This window comes from Mauremys reevesii, linkage group 4, assembly GCF_016161935.1.
Source record: "Mauremys reevesii isolate NIE-2019 linkage group 4, ASM1616193v1, whole genome shotgun sequence".
Classification (NCBI taxonomy): domain Eukaryota; kingdom Metazoa; phylum Chordata; order Testudines; family Geoemydidae; genus Mauremys; species Mauremys reevesii.
Genome location: NC_052626.1, coordinates 85,826,791 through 85,846,920, shown reverse-complemented (window position 1 = coordinate 85,846,920; position 20,130 = coordinate 85,826,791). Strand labels below are relative to the sequence as shown.

Here is a 20,130-nt window from a genome sequence, read left to right as displayed (position 1 = left end):
GAATTAAAGCCCAGAAGGGGTCTCAAACGCCTGGCCCGCAGGCCATCTGCAGCCCGAGAACCTCCCCAATGTTGTCCATGAGGCTCCAGCAATTTTAGGGCCAGGTCTCTCCCTTGGCCCTGCCTGCCACCCCCGGGTGCTCCCTCTCCCCATGTGTCCCCCGGGCAATTTACAATGGGCTGGGGCCCCGCCCACAACTGGCAGCGCAGCAGAGCTGAGCAGCTTCTGCCTGCTCGCTCCATGTGTCTGCCGGCCACTCCCTACGGCCACGGGGCGGGGCTGTGCCTCCACGCACTGCCTCTGTCCCAAGCGCCCCTGCAGCCAATGGGAAGTTGCAGGGGCAGCAGCATGTGGAGGCCCCCTGGCCTGCCCTGCCTTGGGGCTCTAGGTAAGCACTACATCCCCCTCCCAGAGCCCAAGCCCCTCCACCCCCAAACTCCCTCCCAGAGCCTGCACCCCCCTCCCCACACACCCCAGCCCCTAAACTTCCGCCCAGAGCTTACACACCCACCCTTCCCACACATACCCTCCTGCCCCAAAGCCCTCCCAGGGCCTGCAACCCCACCCCTCCTTCTGCACCCCTGCCCCAGCCCAGAGCCTGCACCCCTGTTCATCGTAGCTGTGCCAATATAAGTCTATTCTACAATGAAAAGTTAAGTGATTTCTGCTTTACTCTGGACTAAGAGGCGCACATTGTAGGAAATCTTGTACATGTTGCTGAATATGAGGTTAGGCATGGATATTTCAACAGTGTGTAATTGTGTTTATCATAGAAACATAGGGGTAGAACAGTCCTTGAGAGGTCATCTAATCCAGCCCCATGTATTGAGGCAGGACCAAGCAAACGCAACCCATCTCTGACAGGTGTTTGTCTAACCTGTTCTTAGAAATCTCCAATTAACCTTAGAAAATCCCCAACCTCCCTTGGTAAGCCTACTCTAGTGCTTAACTTTACTTATAGCTAGAAAGCCTTTTCTAATATCTAACCTAAATTTCCCTTGCTACAAATTATGCCCATTACTGCTTGCTCTTCCTTCAGTGGACATGGAGAAGAACTGATCCTTTTTATAACAGCACTCAACTATTTGGAGACTTATCAGGTTCCCCCTTTCTCAAGACTTAAACATGCCCAGTTTTTTAAAAACTTTTGTCATTTTTATTGTTCTCCTTTGGACTCTCTCCAATTTGTTCACATCTTTCTTAAAAGGTAGCATCCATAACTGGACACAGTATTCCGCTGAGACCTCACCATTGCTGAACGGTGGGGACAATTACCTTCTGTGTCTTATATACAACACTACTGTTAATACACCCCACAATGATATTTGCAATGGCATCACATTGTTGACTCATATTCAGTATATTATCCTCTATACCATCCAGAGCCTATTCTACAGTACTGCTGTCTGCCAGTTATTCCCCATTTTGTTGTTGTGCATTTGATTTTTTTTCTTCCTAAGTGTACTTCTCTTTAATGAATTTCATCTTGCTGATTTCAGACCAACTCTCCAATTTTTCCAAGGTCATTTTGAATTCTAATCCTGTTCTCTAAAGTGCTAGCAATGCCTGTCAGCTTGGTTTCATCTGCAAATTGTATGAGCATACACTCCATTCCATTATCTGAGTCATGAAAATATTCAAGAGTACCAGACCCAAGACAGACCCCTGCAGAACTCTGCAGTATATACATACTCCCAGTTTGACAGTGACTCATTGATAACTACTCTTTGCAAAACTGGTTGAAAGACCATACTCAATCACTTCATGGAAATGTGGTCTAGATGAAAATTCTATAATTTGCTTTCCCTAGTTTATGTATGTGTGATGTTGCCTTTTAGTGGGTTATCTTAGTACTTAATACTTAGTCCTGCCATGAGTACAGGGGACTGGACTAGACGACCTCTCGATGTCCCTTCCAGTCCCATGATTCTATGACCTACACAGAGAATTAAGCAAGCTCTCCCTCCATTCAAATGATAGATTTTTGGAGTTGAAGGACCAAGATTTTAGTTTCAGTATCCCAATGTGATTTATCTAATGATTATGCCTGTTTGCATACACTGATTACAAATACAGCATATTCCCTCAGTTCCCCACTTGGGCCTGATCCAAACCACACTGAAAACAATGGAAAGACTCCCATGAGCATTCACCTAGCTTTATAGTGTTTAGAAACAGTATCATTCCACATTGATTTTTCACTGTATTGCATATAATGAAGGCAGAACCTTACTGTTCTGCTTTGATGATTACGTGAAGCTTCTTACATTTCAAAATTAGACTGGAAATCTCATGAAAATAGACTTTTCTACGTGATTTTCAGTATTTTCTGTTTTTACTGTAAGAATGTTCCTTCCCCCACCCCCTCAACTTATAATTGTGAGGAAATTAAGAAGTGCTAAGGGAATGAACAGAGAAGAGATGTAAGGGACTCTAAGTTAATGTAACCTACAAACTAAGGGCCCAACTTGCTACCATCTTATACCATGTGTAGTCATTTACACCTGTGAAACCAACATGTAAATTATTCCTTCCTACATATCACCTCTGAGTTTGTCTGAGTGATTCCTTATCTGGTCATGCTCTCAATGTTTGTCTTGGAGAAGAGGCAAAAGAGGTTTAAAATCCTCCTCTTCTATATACAGTGCAATTTTTGTTATTGTATTAGCTTCTAATAAATATTCTGTAAAATACATTTTAATAAACATAAAACTTGGCAAATTTTTCAAAATAGCTATCCTAGATTCATATTAAATATATCTGCAGGGATTTCAGATGGAATATTTTAAAGTTGCAGAATGATGTTAAATATCTGTGCTCAAATTTCCAAGAAAATAACTATAGAATTACCATGTTTTGTTTACACTATGCATACCATACACTGAAAACTTTTATACTGTAGGTTACATTCTCTGAATCTCATTTACTTCAATGGGAGTTGTGTGTGAACTTCCAGGGGTAGAATACAACTCTATATTTATGATCCAGTACAAATCACTACTATGTACTCATAATACCTTGCATTTGCAAGTTGTACACGGAGATCCAGCCATTGTCCATACAGAGCCACTGAGCCTTGTGATTCCATAGCCGTCTACACAGGTTTTTCTGATATCGTAAGTGATCTGATCAGCCAGACAGGGATCACTGACACAGCGGGGGCAACACTCTCCTTCTGAGATTGCGGTGTACTCACAGTTTGGATTTGGGCATAAAAGAGGCCAACAATCCACTTCCCCTTCCTGTAGAAATAGAAATAAGGCCCAAAAATTTCTTCCAATCATTAGTTATTGAGCAAAAAATAAGTTCTGATATAACGAAAGCTCCTTTTTCCATCAAATTATAATAGATTCATGTTTGAGCGCTACTGGTACACGGTTAGCGCGTGAGTTTGAGTTCGAGTTTCGAAACTATTGCGTCTGATCTCTGATCGCGATAGTTGAGAAGCGCCAGTTCGAATTCGACTCTCCACCTCACTCCACCGGCGAGAGAGGAGCAGAGAGCGACCGCGGAGCGCGGAGGTTCGGCGCGCCTGTCTGGGCAATTGCGTAACTAGGGTAGGGGTAGTTTTCAGCGCTATTCTATTCGCTGCTGAATTTGCGCACTCCTAGTTCCCCCCCATTCTTAGTGTAGACCAGGCCTGGGATATATATCATGTTAGACTGAATGCCACACCATTGGACATTGAAACTTATGTTTCCTATGTACAGTACAATATAATTTTCTTGGGTTTTTTCTTAATGAAGCAACCTAATCTGCAACTTGCTCATCATGATAGACTACCTGGTTTAGTGATTTTTTTTTTAAACTCAGGCATTAATACTTTTTCATAGTATGGACCATACTTCAATATAGTTATTGCTTTGCAGACCATCTAGTCTTCCATTCATGGTTGCATGACATCCCTGTAGCAGCTACAGCAATTGCTTACATAGACAAGTAACATTTAGGAAAATATTTAGCGGAAGCAGGAGAGGACTTTCAAAAGCGCTCCGCAGGGCCTAACTAGATTTCCATTGTAGTCTAAGTAAGTTTTACCATTGATTTCAAAATGAACAGTTGGGCCAATGCTGGGCACTCTTGAAAAATCGCACTCTAAAATATATTTTTAACTTCTTTAAAAGCAGTTTAACAGCTGGAAATAAGGAGGAGCCAGAATCATGTCACCACCCAGCTCTGTGTAGACCAGCTAAACAATCCAGGCATCACACTTTGAGATCCTCTTCATTGATCTATTACTACTAACCTGCATTTTGCTAATTTACAATCTTTAAATTTTAAAAGTAACATCTCTTATTACCAAATTTCATATTTTTGTAACAAATATGCTGCCAAATATCTTAATATAATTAGTACCTAAATATTAAACTACTATTATCAAAACAAATGAAAAAAGCATATTTAATGATGCATTATTCTCGAAATCAAGCCAGTTCATGGATTTAAGTGGGGTTTGATTAGAGTAATGAAAAGACAGTACATAGATGCTGTGGCTTTAAATTTGTCTCTGATGCTTAGAGTGAATCACTGTAGTATAATGTAAATCGTCTTGGGGTATTCTGGGACAAATACTCTATAATGCTGCTTGAAGATATGTTACCATTTCTTATATGTATGTAATCCCAAACCTGTAAATTCATGAGGATTTCCAAAGCTAAAATACACATGGAAGAGATTGGTAAATGAAGATGGTGTAGCACCCAACAATCTCTGGGTAAATGCCTGCTCAGTCCCTTTGCTGTTACATTTCACAAAAGACTTTGTTCTAGCTAGTAACTAACATAACTCACCAATTAGCATTTTCCCCTGTCTATGAACTGGTACTTTCAAAGGAACATCAAATACACTCTTAAATGGAGCCCTTAACAATCTGCTCCAGGGATAGGGTTACTGTAATTATTCAATTGGAATTTTTAAATACTAGGGTGTGTGCACACGTGTGTGTGATTGATATAAGCACTTTAAAGGGCATGCCTGGCATTAAAAGTATGTGATCACACTATACACTATATATTTCTCAAATAGTAAAATTTGTTTTTATAACTATAAATATACAGATGTACCTATGGCAGCATATGCTCACATATTTAAATACTGTGGTAGTGTGCAGCTGCATAGGAGCAGGATGAAGTTTGCACATTCAAACTTAACTTTCACAACTCTTGATTTTTTTGGTGCTTTTGGCTGAAACCATAATACTTCATTACATTACTTTTTCTATTTTTAAAGAGAAAAATGTCTAGTTGTCTAACGGGCAGTAATTACCAAAAACGTCTGGTGCCTATCAATGTCCTTAGTAAATTGTACATTTATACTTTTAACATATACCAGTCGGCCAAAAACTGCCTAACTGAGGTTCGTTACCAGTGCAGGCTAAAGAAAATATCTCCAGGCCTGAGTATGAAAATAAGAGATCCTTAAGGCAGCATGAAAGGCCTCGCAGCTTATGGCTAGCCCTCCAGCTGTTGTTTCTGAAAGCTGCTCACTATTTAAGATGAGGTTGACAGGAAGTAAGGGTAGTTCTGAAACTATCTTTCAACTGCCCCCGCCCATCCTTGGAGCAGCCAAAGGACAAACCCAAGCCCGTGAAAGGAACCTCAGGGCAGGACTGGATGTAGGTTGAATACTGGTATTGACACATTTCTAGTCAGAGTCTTTGCTTGGGGTGAAGGAATTGGTTTTCATTTAACAAAGTTATGAGATTGTTTTTAAATTATGTACCTGCCATACGCAGTAGGCGGAAAATACCCATCCCTGAATCAGGCTGCTTGTGCTGCACAAGGGCCATCATGTCAGAGAGCATCAGATGGAGTGCAGGGGATTCCGGCCTGCCTCAGAACACCCTCTTCTGCTCCTTCCCCATAACCCCCCCTACTCTGACAGAAGGGTAAGCAAAAAGCAGAGCCAGCTATGCCTACTTTACAATACTCAGGAAATCCCCTACAGCTGGAAATCCTTAGCTACTCTGTAAGCTGCTTTGTGCTACCTGAGCAGCCAGATGTCAAGATAAGGATTTGTCCCCGAAGCATATGGTCATATATAACTTTTTTAAAATTCCCTTACTTTGTTAAATGAAAATGATTTTTTTCACACCAAGAAAAGGCAGCCCTCACTAGAACTGTGTCCATACCAGATTTTAAACTCCAGTTATTTTTATAGCACACCATAGAAAAAAGAATGCTAGAAAGTATTAAAACAAAAAAGTTATTTTTCTATTCTCCCACAACTGAAAATTAAATAATCAAAATTAAAAAAAACAACACGTTGAACACCTACTTTAGAGATTTGGTCTGCTAAATAGACAGTGTTTCACAGAATGTACATTCCCATTGGGGTTGTGCATGCCTTTTACAAACTGAATGGAAAAAAATAATAAAGTAGGCTAGCAATTAAAGCGGCGTTTGGGCATTGCTTAGCACAAAAACCATGAAGTCTAAACTATTTTGATTAAGGACTGGCACCAAATCTCAGCTATACCACTGTCTTAGTGCATTACCTTAAATCTTTTGGCCTTTTTACGATTGTTAACCCAGCTATGAAATTAGCTAAGACCAGGAATCTTTCTGAAAACAAGATACTGCAACTGAGTTGTGCATACCTTGGAAATATAATGAAATATGTACCTGCAAATCTGTCCCCTTTTCTTTCCTTATGCAAGCATTTAAAAAAACATCAGGAAAGTAAACTCAAAACCTCACTGAAGTAAAGTGTTTGCAGTACTCCAACAAAGCACTGGTGATTCAGTTTACAGGACAAAACTTTATATGTTATAACTCAATCCATTATGCCCAGAGGACTCTGAGTTCTTCAAACCAAGGACAGTCTTCTATACAGAGCAGAGCAAATTTTTCAAATAAAAAATGGTCTTTTTAAAAAAAATAAAATAAAAAATTGTTATATTGATTTAAAAAAAAGTGGAGAAATAATACATTTTATTTTTTATGGCAATTGGGGAATGAAAAGGGTAACCTGCTTTTTTGTGTTTTTAGTCTGTATGTTTGGGTGGTCTTTTCCAGTTTTCTTCATCCTTTCCTTTTGCATTAGGTCACTATTCACCGGTATTCTCTTTTGTTGTTTTTCAATGGTAGTTTGTAGGACTTCTTGTTTTATTTGTGCACTGACAGTTTTAATAGAGAAGAGCAGTCACATAGTTGGATTTTTTCAAAATGAAATATTTTACATAAGAACAGCCATACTGGGTCACACCAAAGGTCCACCTAGCCTAGTCTTTTGACTGTGGCCAATGCCAGGTGCTTCAGAGGGAATGAACAGAACAGGGCAATCATCAAGTAATCTATCCCCTGTTGTCCATGCCCAGCTTCTGGCAGCCACAGGTTTGGGTAACCCAGAGTATAGGGTTGCATCCCTGACCATCTTACCTAATAGCCATTGATGGATTATCCTCCATGAACTTAAATAATTCTTTTTTTAAGCACAATTATACTTTTGGTCTTCACGACATCTCGTGGCAAAGAGTTCCACGGGTTGACTGTGTTGTGTGAAGAAGTGCTTTCTTTCTTTCATTTGTTTTTAAACCTGTTGCCTATTAATTTCATTCGGTGACCCCGAATTCTTGTGTTATGTGAAGGAGTAAATAATACTCCCTTATTCACTTTCTCCACACCAGTCAAGATTTTAGAGATTTCTATCATATCACCCCTTTGTCATCTCCTTTCCAAGCTGAAAAATCCTGGTCTTTTTAATTGCTCCTCATATGGCAGCTGTTCCATACTCCTAATAATTTTTGTTGCCCTTCTCTATACCTTTTCAAACTCTAATATATCTTTTTTGAGTTAGGGCAACCAGATCAGCACACAGTATGCAAGATGTGAGTATACCATGGATTTATAGAGAGGCATTATGATATTTTCTGTCTTGTTATCTATCCCTTTCTTAATGGTTCTTAACATTCTGTTCGCTTTTTTGACTGCCGCTGCACACTGAGCAGATGTTTTCAGAAAACTATCCATAATGACTCCAAGATCTCTTTCTTGAGCGGTAACAGCTAATTTAGACCCCATCAAAAGCCATCAACTTCAAAATGAAAAAATCCCAATATAAATTCTGCAATTGAGAAAAGCATCAATCTTTTTTCACACACAACAAAATGGAAACAGTTTCAAAATTTTCAAGCTTTCTGTGAAATTTGTTTGTGTTTGTTTGTGTTGTGTATTTACACAGAGCTGAGAAGTGGTCTGCCAATATTCTGACTGACCTTGCTTCTGACGTGTGACTTTGAGTCTTTTAAAATCACTGTAATATGTCAAGTAGTGGAAGGGAGGAGAAGATAGGGTTAATAATGTCATAATATAAAGTATGTTGCTATAATCAAAATCTTTACTACTTTTGTTTCTCTCAAAAATGTTAAATGTATTTCCATACCAGACAACGGCACTGCTGACAGCTGTAGGTCCAGTTGTCCCCACTACGATACAGCTTATGACCATTTTGGTCTAAACACTGACTGGTCACTCTTGTGTCACACTCTGGGCAGCAAAAGAGATCAACGCTGGGGTTCTGACAATCGCAAGCTGTTCGCCGGCAAAATATCTTCCCGTTCTGTAGAAAACAAATTGTCACTGGTATCAAGCAAGTGGTAAATAGCAGAGGACTATCAGATGACTAGGAAAGGCCATCAGAAATAGCAAAGCATGTATTGGTATTTCAGGGCAGATACTGCAGATTACCTAAGGAATTTGAAGTTATTCTTATAGGGTCCAATCCTCCAATAAATGAGTCTCCCTCGCTCCCATTGTTGTAAAGATCACCCCACCGATGCTAGTGGACATTTAGCTATCTGTAGAGTTTCTTTTTTTTTTTTTTAAACCAGTATCCTCTGAAGCTGAGAAAAATGTTACTGTGTCCCCTCTTGTTCCTAACCCACTAGATTAACAAAAAAAAATGAACAGCTTCTTGGGTTCAGATGGAATGAAGTAATTTTATCTCATCAATATTATGAATGAAATCTACAAATAGTTACCTCTTTTTCTAGCACGTAACAGAACAATAGTTTCCTTTGCACTGTCTTTTGAATAACTGTGTGATTGTCAAGAAAATTTTATATAAATTGAAACTGTGCAGGTGGCCTGATAAATTTAATAGGAACACACTACATTAGAAACTCAGTGAAAGCCAGTACTGTCAAAGGAACTTAATACAGCAAAATCATAGTGGCATTAAGTATTCCTTAATCTTAATTTATCTCTAGTTATACTCTACATCTGGACCTTCCATTTATCAGACAAAAACTACTCGGCCACAACATATCACATCGCATAATAATCTGGAGTCATGCATTGAAGATGTATTTTTATTCTACAGATTTCCTCAAATATGATTTTCCTATTTCAGGTGCTAAGTATTTACACATAGTGTGATGTATTCAGATAAATACCATCAATCAGAATTATCATACTAAACACGGAAATGTCTTCTGAATGTAAAATGGAGAGGACACATCCATTTGGTGCAAAATTCTAATTCTAGTGATGAAAATTGTAGGGATAACTGTGTTATAAATTATACCCTTCATTATAGGTGAGTCAATACATTGTTACTCTATATACAGAATGGGAAACTGAAATCCTAGTTTACAATGAAGAGTGCTATTGAAAAGTTTTGATTTTAATTAGACTATTGATTTGTTCAATTCTTACCCATGCAAAGTTTTAATCACAGGCAAGGAAAAGCTTGGCTGAGTAAGGAATGAGGGCCAGATCCTGCTCTGAGTTACACTGGTTTAATTCCTGAGTAAATTCATTAAGTTACTCTGAATTAAGTTACTGAATAACAGCTGTAGGGCTATACCTGAACTAAGCAGAAATACAAACATCCATTAATAATGCCACATTCACACATCACGCTTACAAGTAAAAGGAGCTTTCCTAGAGTGATATTACAGAACTGACTAATCAGAGTATTTCTTAAATCAGCCCCCATAATTATTGTAAGGGGTGATTACTAAGACGATTGGGGATAAGCCAAAATGGATTTCTCCACATACAGGTTGAATAGGCTAAATAGCCAAAATGACATTAAGTTGTGGTGGCAGTTGCTTAGATTTTCTGTATTCATAAGTTTTAATTTGTAAACAAAAATCCAATAAAACAAAACAAAACCTTTCTGCAAAGCAATGCACAGAACACTAGCGGCAAGGAATCATAATGCTTATCTTAGCTAATGACACTGCAGGTGTTCAATAATATTCCTGAAATGATTAGCATATTACATTTGATTGCAGGAATAATTAAAATTGCTTATTATGTGCAACAAAAAAACCCAACAACAGGTCACTGAAACATGGAAAAGTAGAGAGCACAACACCTATAAAATGCTGGACTCAATTGTTTTTTCCACCAACAGTGCAAAGGGCTAGATTGTCACATCCCTTACTCAGCAATGCAGGGTAGTATGAAGTAGTAGTGCTTTTTCCCTTACTTGCTGCTGAGCTTGTCACTCCACCTGTATGGGAGAGAGCAGGGTCTATTCATTTGATATTCCAGAGAGCAAATGTTAGGGAGAGCAGGAGGAGTTCTGACTCCATTCCCCAATCAGATTTGCTGGCCAGAGCAGCAAGCTAGATGCAGGGTGGCAAAAGGAATAAACTATTTCAGGAAAAGGAGAGAAGTCATCTCCCTCCCTCCCTAGAGCAAGTGAGTAACAGACAAGGAGCCGTGAGTCTCAGAGGAGGAGGAATTATGATTATCTGACCTACGTGCTACCTCGCACTCAGGGAGATTGTAAAGTTACAATCTTGCCTAAGCATTCCAACATGACGACTGGCTCCATACATTCAAGGATGTGCAGGCCCTCTATGTGACTTGGAGGTAGTGACAGTGACAAATAATTTCACCATCTGAATGTGGGAGTTCTGATTAAAAACTGCTAGCAATAACCTGTCCATCCTGTTTAGAATTACATCCTTTTGCCTTCAGATTATTTTTAAAATTACCCCTCTTATTTGGTAACAGCGCTGGTGGTTCTGTGCTACTCATGACTCTTGCATTCCTTAGAGAAGTAACTAACCCTTTACCATTGCTGTCACTCTATTTATTTCAGAAGACTGATAATGTTTCATGATTCTGCTTGAGAGCCTCTGATAATAACACTACACTACTTCCCTCCTCATTCTTTTTAGCATCACATGTTTTGTTTGCAACCTTGTTAGGCCTCATGCTTTGCAGAAAGCATTTTGATTCCCACGATGCTATGACACAGAGGCTACAGCTACACTTGGAGCTGGGAGAGCGATTCCCAGCTCGAATACATGTACTCATTCTAGCTTTCATTGAGCTACTGTGCTAAAAACAGTGGTGCAGATGTGGTAACATGGGCAGCCACTCCAAGTATGTACCCATGAGATGCAGGCAGATTGTGCTTGGAGTGGCTAGTCCATGCCACCTCTCGCTGCTGCTCATGCTACTATAGCTATGCTAGTATTTTCAGCATGCTAGTTCAAGCAGAGCTAGCACAGGTATGTCTGCACAAGGTGAGAATCATGGCACCATCTCCAAGTCAAAAAGCCTCTTCAGATGCAGCATCCCACTTACTTCTTTGGAATTCTAATTCTAATAGCTACCGCTGCTCCTTGGAGGTTGTTTAATTATGCCAGCAGGAGAGCTCTCTCCCGTTGCCATAGAGCAGCTACATGAGACACCTTACAGTGGCGCAGTCTAAGGTTTGTAACCATCAGAAGAGTTAAGTTCTGGAACAGCCTTCCACAGGAAGCAGTGAGGGGGCAAAAAACCTTACTGGCTGTGAGAATAAGCTTGATAAATTTATGGTGGGGATGGTATGATGAGACTATCTATAATGGCAGGTAGCTGATCTGCGACTGCTAGCAGCAAATATCTCCAGTGACTGGTGATGGGACACGAGGTGGGGAGGGCTCTGAGTTACTACACTGAATTCTTTCCTAGGTTTCTGGCTGGTGGGTCTTGCCCACATGCTGAGGATATAACTGATCACCATATTTGGGATCGCGAAGGAATTTTCTCCTGGTCAGATTGGCAGACACTCTGGGGTTTTTTTTCACCTTCCTCTGCAGCATGGGGCATGGGTCATTTGCAGGTTCTAACTAGTGTAAATGGTGAATTACCTATAACTTGAAGTCTTTAAATCATGATTTGAGGACTTCAGCAAGTCAGCCAGAGATTAGGGGTCTATTACAGGAGTGGGTAGGTGAGGTTCTGTGGCCTGCAATGTGCAGGTGGTCAGATTAGATGATCACGATGGTTCCTTCTAACCTTTAAATCTGAGTCAGGGATAGAATCTAACTACTACACTGTTGTAATCTAACTACTACACTGCTCTCTCTAAAGAGGATACACTTTCAGTCAGAGTTCCATCCCACCCCTTCTGGAACTATACTTGTCCTTCTCACTTGCAAAAATTGTATATTCTCTCTCTTTAAAGGGAAGGTAGAAGTATGTGCATATGAAGAAACAATTGAAATATATAATTCCAGCCAGGCTGCTTTATTCACAAAATGCTAGAACAACAAACCAGGATTAAAAAACACAAGTCTCTGCAAGTCCTGTATAGTAATTCTCATAAGATGCACTTGGAGAAGGCAAAGCAATCTACTTCAAGCTACTTTGTTAATTATTGCATTCAACTAATTAAGCTTTATGACTTTTAAATGTTTTTATAAATTTTGTCCTCATGCATGGGAACAAATATGATTGCAAGGGATTATCTACCATATTATGTTTGATTAAGTGCTACCATAATCCCTTGTCTTTCACTTAAAAAAAAAAATCTGTATCCCCTCAGGCCCAGGGTGAGCAGGAATGGCTTCTGAGTCTGATACAATTATTAATGTTGGATCGTACCTTACTCCTTGAATAGCCCCACTGAAGTCAAGTCAATGGGGCTACTTGTGGACTTAGAAGCTGATTCACTGAAGTCAATGACATAATTCTCATAGCCTTTACCATGAATAGCATGTCTTTTCTTGAATGAAGAATTTTATGTTAGTTTTCATATAAGCCAGACTTGCAAAAATATCATGGAAATGTACCAGGTCAGGGACAAAATTTATGCACCTGACCTTTTAAACAATTATTTAATGATTTTGGGGATTTTAGTCATATATACAAAACAATAATTTGCTTGTTCTGGGCAAAACAAGTGAGTAGCATTTTTCAAAACTTAGATAAACACATGTAAAAGAAATAATATAGTTGGCCGTATCCTGTCCCTCGTCCCACTCCCCCAGATTGTAAGAGTGGATGACCCCCAAGTGCAGGACATGCAGAGGGATTCCACACTGCTTAAATGTTGTGGCAGCTGTCTCTGTGACAGCAGTCAACAGGTGAAGTCATGGCTAGTGGGTCTGAGATTTTGCAGATTCACTGACCAATCTTTGGTGTACTGGGAGCAAAGTGGCTGCTATTGCAACCTATGGGCTTAAAGAGCCTTTGAAGTGGTGCTCTGTGTACTAGCAGGGAAGGACCAAGGAGACCCCCTTAAACTGGCCTTGAGCAAGGGTCCAGGATTTGGCTCCTGAAAATAAAGCAAATCCTGAAATAAAATAAAGTGCAAATATTAAAGAAGAAAGAAATGAGAGAGAGAAGAAGATATAAAGAAAAAAAAATAAAATAAGGAGGAACAATGGCTACATAATATGCCACTATCTACTAGCTGGTCACATCACATATTTTCAAATACTAATAAGAGGAACTCGGCATAAGAAATAGTCTCAATGAGAACATGACAAATAAGGCATAAATTACAAGACTAACTAAGATGAAAATACTAATCGTTAAAACTCTACAAAGGCAGACCAGATGTCTCCATGTATATTAAGCTGTTCATTACATTGATAGGAAATCCTTTCATAGAACCAGACATTCTCTACGATTACAATACAAGCTCACTATATATTCAGCAGAGTTGCAGATGTCCACTCCTGAAGGGAGGGATTTGTATGGTGTCTGGCACTGCTATAAGTAATTAACGGTGTTAATCTGACCATGTTTCCATTCTAAGCTAAAACAAATAGCAGTGAATTCTGAGTGTTGTATTGATTCTGATGGCCTGATCCGCCACTATGCTGTTCTAGTTTTATGGGAATTAAAAGCCTCCTTATAACTTCCAACAAACAGACCTTAATTGGCACACAGACCCTCACAAGCTGGAGCAATATTCCATTTCTACCCCCCTTTCTAACATATTTCCAGTGGGCCATATTCTGATCTCACCTATACCTATACAAGGGCTCAGTCTTATTCCTACTGTAGCCAATAGGATTGTGACCATTGACTTCAATGGAGTAGGTTTCAGACATAGATTTATACAGGTATAACTAAGATATGAATCCGATTCTGAATGTCTCTCTAAAACCAGATTTACATTTATGAAACTCTACTGACTTCAGTGGAGTTTCTCTTCACTTACATTGGTCTAAGAGAGGAGTATCAGGCCTAATACCTTTTAACCTCAGTTTCCTAGAAGTCTGGTTAAGTCAAAACAGGATTGCTACTGAATCAGTATAAATCTTATTTCTGAAGTGGATTTACTTCGGTTATGACTAGCTTCCGCAAAAGTATATAAGAATTAAAGCTCAGCTTCTTCACAGAAAGAAAACACTAGAAAATCTAAGAAAACACAAATGCAGGCCTCATGGAACTCACCTTACAGGAACAAACAGAGCACCTATCTTCCTTCAGCGTCCACACCTGACCATTCCGCTTCAAGCCACCTTCATGTGGGCAGTCACCAGTGCAAGATGGTCCTGAGGGACACAGACAGTCAAAACCTCCCGCCAAGTTCACACAGGCTGAATCGTTCCAACAGGTGTGGGTCCTTAAGGCACATTCATCAATATCTGCAAAACACAGCCAGTTTATAGTGCTAATCTTGGTTTCAAGTGAGAAATTGTACCATGGAATTTGTGATTGAATAGATACTGCTTGTCTGTCTTGGTGGTGCGAGAGTATGAAACACAGAATTTAGGCTTATTAAACCTGTACCGTATGATTAATCGTAAAAGCTGACATTCCTATTGGGGCTAAATAGCAATGACAAACTTGATTGGCCAGGCAAGGTGTAAAGTGATCCCCCAGTGATCAGGAGCAAGTGGACAATTAGAGTGACTCTGCAATTAGGCCACATTCTGTTCTGAGTTTTAGACTGAATTAGAAAGACACAATTCTTCATAAGCTCCGAGCATGAGCTAAGCTTCCCCCTACTAAAGGCAATCAATCACAGTCTTTGGCCACAGAGGAGGAGGAGGAAGGGAATAAAAGGAAAGAAATCAGAGGTACTTTATATAGAAAAGAAATCCTGGAGCTCCCAAGCTATACAAAGCCACACAGTAAAAGCAAGTTTGAGCAAGGCAACAGGGAATTTAGCATAAACAAAATCTGGAGAAAGCACCTATTTTTCATTGATGACTTTAAACTACCAAACCACTTAATGCTGGAGAAGAAGTGAAATATTATATCCAATTGAAATTGCTGGGGACATGCTGATAGGCAGAATGTAATTATTCCAAGTTGTAATGTGGCCAGGAGATCTCTTGGAGACAAGGCTATGAGATCTTTGAGTTAAGTGCAATCTGGAAAATAGGCATGTTTCTCCAGCAGATCTTTCGAGCAGTATTTAAGAAGATATGGACAGAATTTCCAGCTAAAATGCAATTGAATAAATTGGCCCTGTTTTCATACTGTATATAACTGCCAAAAAGCTTAACCACATTGCAGCACAAAGTTTTGGATTTGGATGAGATGGAGCATTTTATATACATATACATGTGAAATACATTTTGTGTGTGTATGTACATGCACATACGTAAATATGAATGGGAATAGATGATCAAATCTTATACAGTGCTTTTTTCATCCTGAAGAATTCTAAAACTCGTTTGTATAAAACTTTACAAAACACACCGCAGAATCACTACACTTCTGGGCTGAAATATGGCAACTGTTTAATTACATGCAGCACCACTACACAAGAGTTTAGGAAAAGATGTGAATGACATAATATGCATTTGAACCTGCTGAGGGAATTTACGTAAGGAACCTAAGCTAATCTAGAATTTGGCCAGGATAATAGGGCTAATGATGATACTTCTGTGGCAAGTACCATCTGATCGTTAATGACCTCCACAAGCAGTCAGGACCCTGGTTTACATTTTATCCCAAAGAAGCATTTCTGTAAGCATGGTATCCTCTCAAACACAAAGAGTACAGAGTTAGTTCTAACTCAGAAATTAGACTGTTAGCTACTCCATTGCCAACAGTACTTCCTACATCAACCTGGTTTTCTTTTGAGTAAAACCTTCCTAGAGAGGAACAATGATCCAGTGGTTAGGAAACTAGCCTAGGATTTGGCAGACTGGGTTCAATTCCCTGCTCTGCCACAGACTTCCTTTGTGACCTTGGGCAAGTCAGGTAGACCTTCTGGTCCCCATCTCTAAGTAGTCCTTTCCTACCTCATAGGGATGTTGTGAAGATAAAAAAGGTGAAGCAGAGAGTTAGTCAGTCCTCAGAGGGGTGTCTCTAAGGCTATGTCTACACTGCCAATTGAACAATAAAACTTTTGCCATTCAGAGGTGTTAACCCGCACCCCACCCCCTGAAGGAAAAAGTTTTTCCGGTGACAAGCGCCAGTGTAAATATGCAGCAGGATTAGAGTGCAGATTAGAAGAGTATCTTTTACTGTTCAAAACTAAAAGGATTTCACAGATGAATATAGAGCCATATTGCCTACAGAGTTCCATGTAATTGCTTTACTTATGACACAGAAATCTAATTCTGCTTCCGTGCAATTTAACAGATTTATGGAAAGCCAGATGTTAGCAATTATGGAAACTGACATTCATATTCTCAGTACTATAGACCTGTTTGCACTGAACAAAGCCAACTTAATCTATTATATATATCCAAAAGGGAAGAAGTACCCTATTTACATATTGCAACTCTTGTTCTCTGCTGAGTGCACATAAAGACTACGCCCTACCGAGAGTTGCCCAAACTAGCAAGCAGGCCATTCATGATAAAAGAACCAATCAAGCAAAAGCCAAGCAACATATTTTCTATGCAAATCTCTAATCACTGCTCAGTTCATTTTTCTTTCTTAATGCAAATGATGGTTCCCTATTATTTTATTGCATTTATTATTTAAATGTTTTACTCATTAATCAAATATAAAAAGCTTATAAGTTGCATCCATTCGATAGCTGAACTTTTAATAGAACTAATTTTCTCAGGACATCTCTGTGGCAGTTTTCTTTTGTTGCAGACTGTGTTTCTGAGCATCTGAATAAACCATCCACATTGCCAATAACTTCAGAAAAAAAGTTTTAAGCTTAATTTGATAGTCTCATTTTTGCACCACTGGACATTAAATTGTGAGGGTTTTGTAAACAGATTAAGGGCCTGGTTCCAATCTCACTTATCTCAATACAGCTATTCCATTATAAATGAGAGAAAATGGAATTACTCAGGTATAAATGAGTAATTGAATACATAGTAAAAGAACAGAGAGAGTCAATTTTAAAATATGGAAGAAATTAATCCATATTTACCACTAAATGAGTTTACAAGAGTGGCTTTGCTGGGATAGCCACAGGAAAGTGGACTGAATTCTCTATTATAATGAATTGGCTCTGCCTTGGATATTGCAGCAATTTAAAGTTATTTTATGATGTCCAAGTGATACTTAGCTCAAATAATTTGTTGAGTGACAATGCTGTAGAAAAGTTAGCCCAATTTACAGACCTAAATATTACAATATACAACTTCAAGAATGTGAATTTGAAATTAAGTAATAAAAAATGATATCACAAGTCTCATATCATCTCCATCATTATCACAGAAATCCTAGTTTGACTCAAACTGAGAATATCTGATAAATGCCAACATATCACCACCCACTTGGTGAAACCAACTGCTATTTTCTCTGTTATCAGCCATAAAGGTTCTGGGAAGGCGATCAGTTAAGAGCTGAGAACTCTGTTAATTATGCATGAGGCATTGCTGTGCAGAAGCTGCTCTTTCCCAGCCATAGCAGCTCTATGTGGTGGTACCGAAGCAAAAACTTGTTTGTTAATAAAGCTAGGCAGCTATGATTGAAGAGGCAGGTACTATATACAAAGCAGCAAACCTGCTTAGCCCCTTTCTGATTAGAACAACACTGGCAGTTATCTTCACTTCTTGGGACAAATTCATTCAGGGTCCACTGAAGGAAGTGAGATTAATTTAACTCCCATCTTTCTCCTCTGGATATGTCTAATTCATTTACAGAAAACACTTGAGGCCTGCTTAAGCAGTAGCTCACACGGATTTCAGTGGGAGAACTTGTGGAGTAAGTTACTACTCAATATGAGTAAGGGTGGCCCAATCACTGCTCCCCTCAACAAATACACATAATGCCAAATTGAGGTAGCATGGGAATAGATCCTTCAGTAGCTTGCTTACTTGCAATCTTTGTATTAGATTGTACCACAAGGACACAACCTATGTTAAGGGGTGGCAAGAGTACTGCAGATAACTAATGACCGTCAGAAGTGTCACCACCTTCTACTCCAAATGCAAGCCACGCTTCTTTGACCTTGCCTTCTCTAACTTAAACACATAGGAACATTACTTTTAAAACAAATAAACTCCAACCAAAACAAAACAGTCCACTGTACACATAATTGTCTCTATGGGGAGAGGATGAGAGAGAGAATGAACCATGTGTGACAGATGTTTGTCACAGTGTTTAATGAATGTTTCCGAGGATACTATAGTGAGGAGGGCATATTAAGAACATATATAGATTAGGGAAGGATTCATTTATAAAAAAATGCAATTTCTGCCAGCTTCCTTCTTCCTTTAATTCAGATGTAATTTGCCTCAGGTATTACAAAAGTACCCATGGCCATTGTATTGTGGAAGGATGTGAACACCTAAAAGATAATAAGGTGGTAAGTAACAGTCAGCATGGATTTGTCAAGAACAAATCATGTCAAATTAACCTAATAGCTTTATTTGACCAGGTAACAGGCCTTGTGGATGGGGGGAAGGAGTGGTATATCTTGACTTTAGTAAGGCTTTTGATACTGTCTCCCATGACCTTCTCATACACAAACTATGGAAATACAACCTAGATGAATCTACTATAAGATGGATGCATAACTGGTTGAAAAAGCATTCCCAGAGAGTAGTTTTCAGTGGCTCACAATCAAGATGGAAGGGTGTATCAAGTGAGCTTCCACAGGGATCAGTTCTGGCTCTGGTTCTGTTCAATATCTTCATCAATTATTTAGAAAATGGCATAGAGAATACAGTCATAAAGTTTGTGGATGATATCAAACTGGGAGGGGTTTTAGAGGATAGGATTAAAATTCAAAATGATCTGGACAAACTAGAGAAATGATCAGAAGTAAATAGGATGAAATTCAGCACGGACAAATGCAAAGTACTCCACTTAGGAAGGAACAATCAATTGCACTCCTACAAAATGGGAAATGACTGACTATGAAAGAGTACTACAGAAAGGGATCTGGGGGTCATGGTAGATCATAAGCTAAATGAGAGTCAATAGTGTAACACTGTTGCAAAAAAAAAGAGCAAACATAATTCTGGGCTGTATTAGCAGGAGTGTTGTAAGCAAGACACGAGAAGTAATTCTTCTGCTCTACTCCATGCTGATTGGGCCTCAGCTGGAGTGTTATGTTCAGTTCTGGGTGTCACATTTGAGAAAAGATGTGGACAAATGGGAGAAAATCCAGGAAAGAGCAACAAAATTGATTAAATGTCTAGAAAATATGTACCTATGAGGGAAGACTGAAAAAATTGGGTTTCTTTAGTCTGGAATTGGATTTCTTTAGTCTGGAGAAGAGAAGACTGAGAGGGGACATAACAGTTTTCAAGTACATAAAAGGTTGTTACAAGGAGGAGGGAGAAAAATTGTTGTTCTTAACCTCTGAGGATAGGGCAAGAAGCAATGGGCTTAAACTGCAGCAAGGGCGGTTTAGGTTGGACATTTGGAAAATCTTCCTGTCAGGGTTGTTAAGCACGGGAATAAATCACCTTGGGAGATTGTAGAATATCCATCATTGGATATTTTTAAGAGCACTTGTCAGGGATGGTCTAGATCAGTGTTTCCCAAACTTGGAATGCCGCTTTTTTAGGGA

General features: G+C 39.3%; 1 protein-coding gene across 3 annotated transcripts in view; it reads right to left on the bottom strand.

Annotated features, from left to right (window-relative positions):
* The window catches only part of NELL1 (neural EGFL like 1), a 422,689-nt gene that overhangs the window by 3,510 nt on the left and 399,049 nt on the right, over window positions 1-20,130 (bottom strand). For all 3 annotated transcript variants that reach the window (XM_039535560.1, XM_039535559.1, XM_039535561.1), the window contains 3 exons: window positions 14,637-14,830; window positions 8,383-8,559; window positions 3,018-3,242 (listed from right to left, as the gene is read on the bottom strand). In XM_039535560.1, coding sequence (XP_039391494.1) covers window positions 3,018-3,242; window positions 8,383-8,559; window positions 14,637-14,830 — 596 coding nt within the window. The remainder of the gene's footprint in view (window positions 1-3,017; window positions 3,243-8,382; window positions 8,560-14,636; window positions 14,831-20,130) is intronic.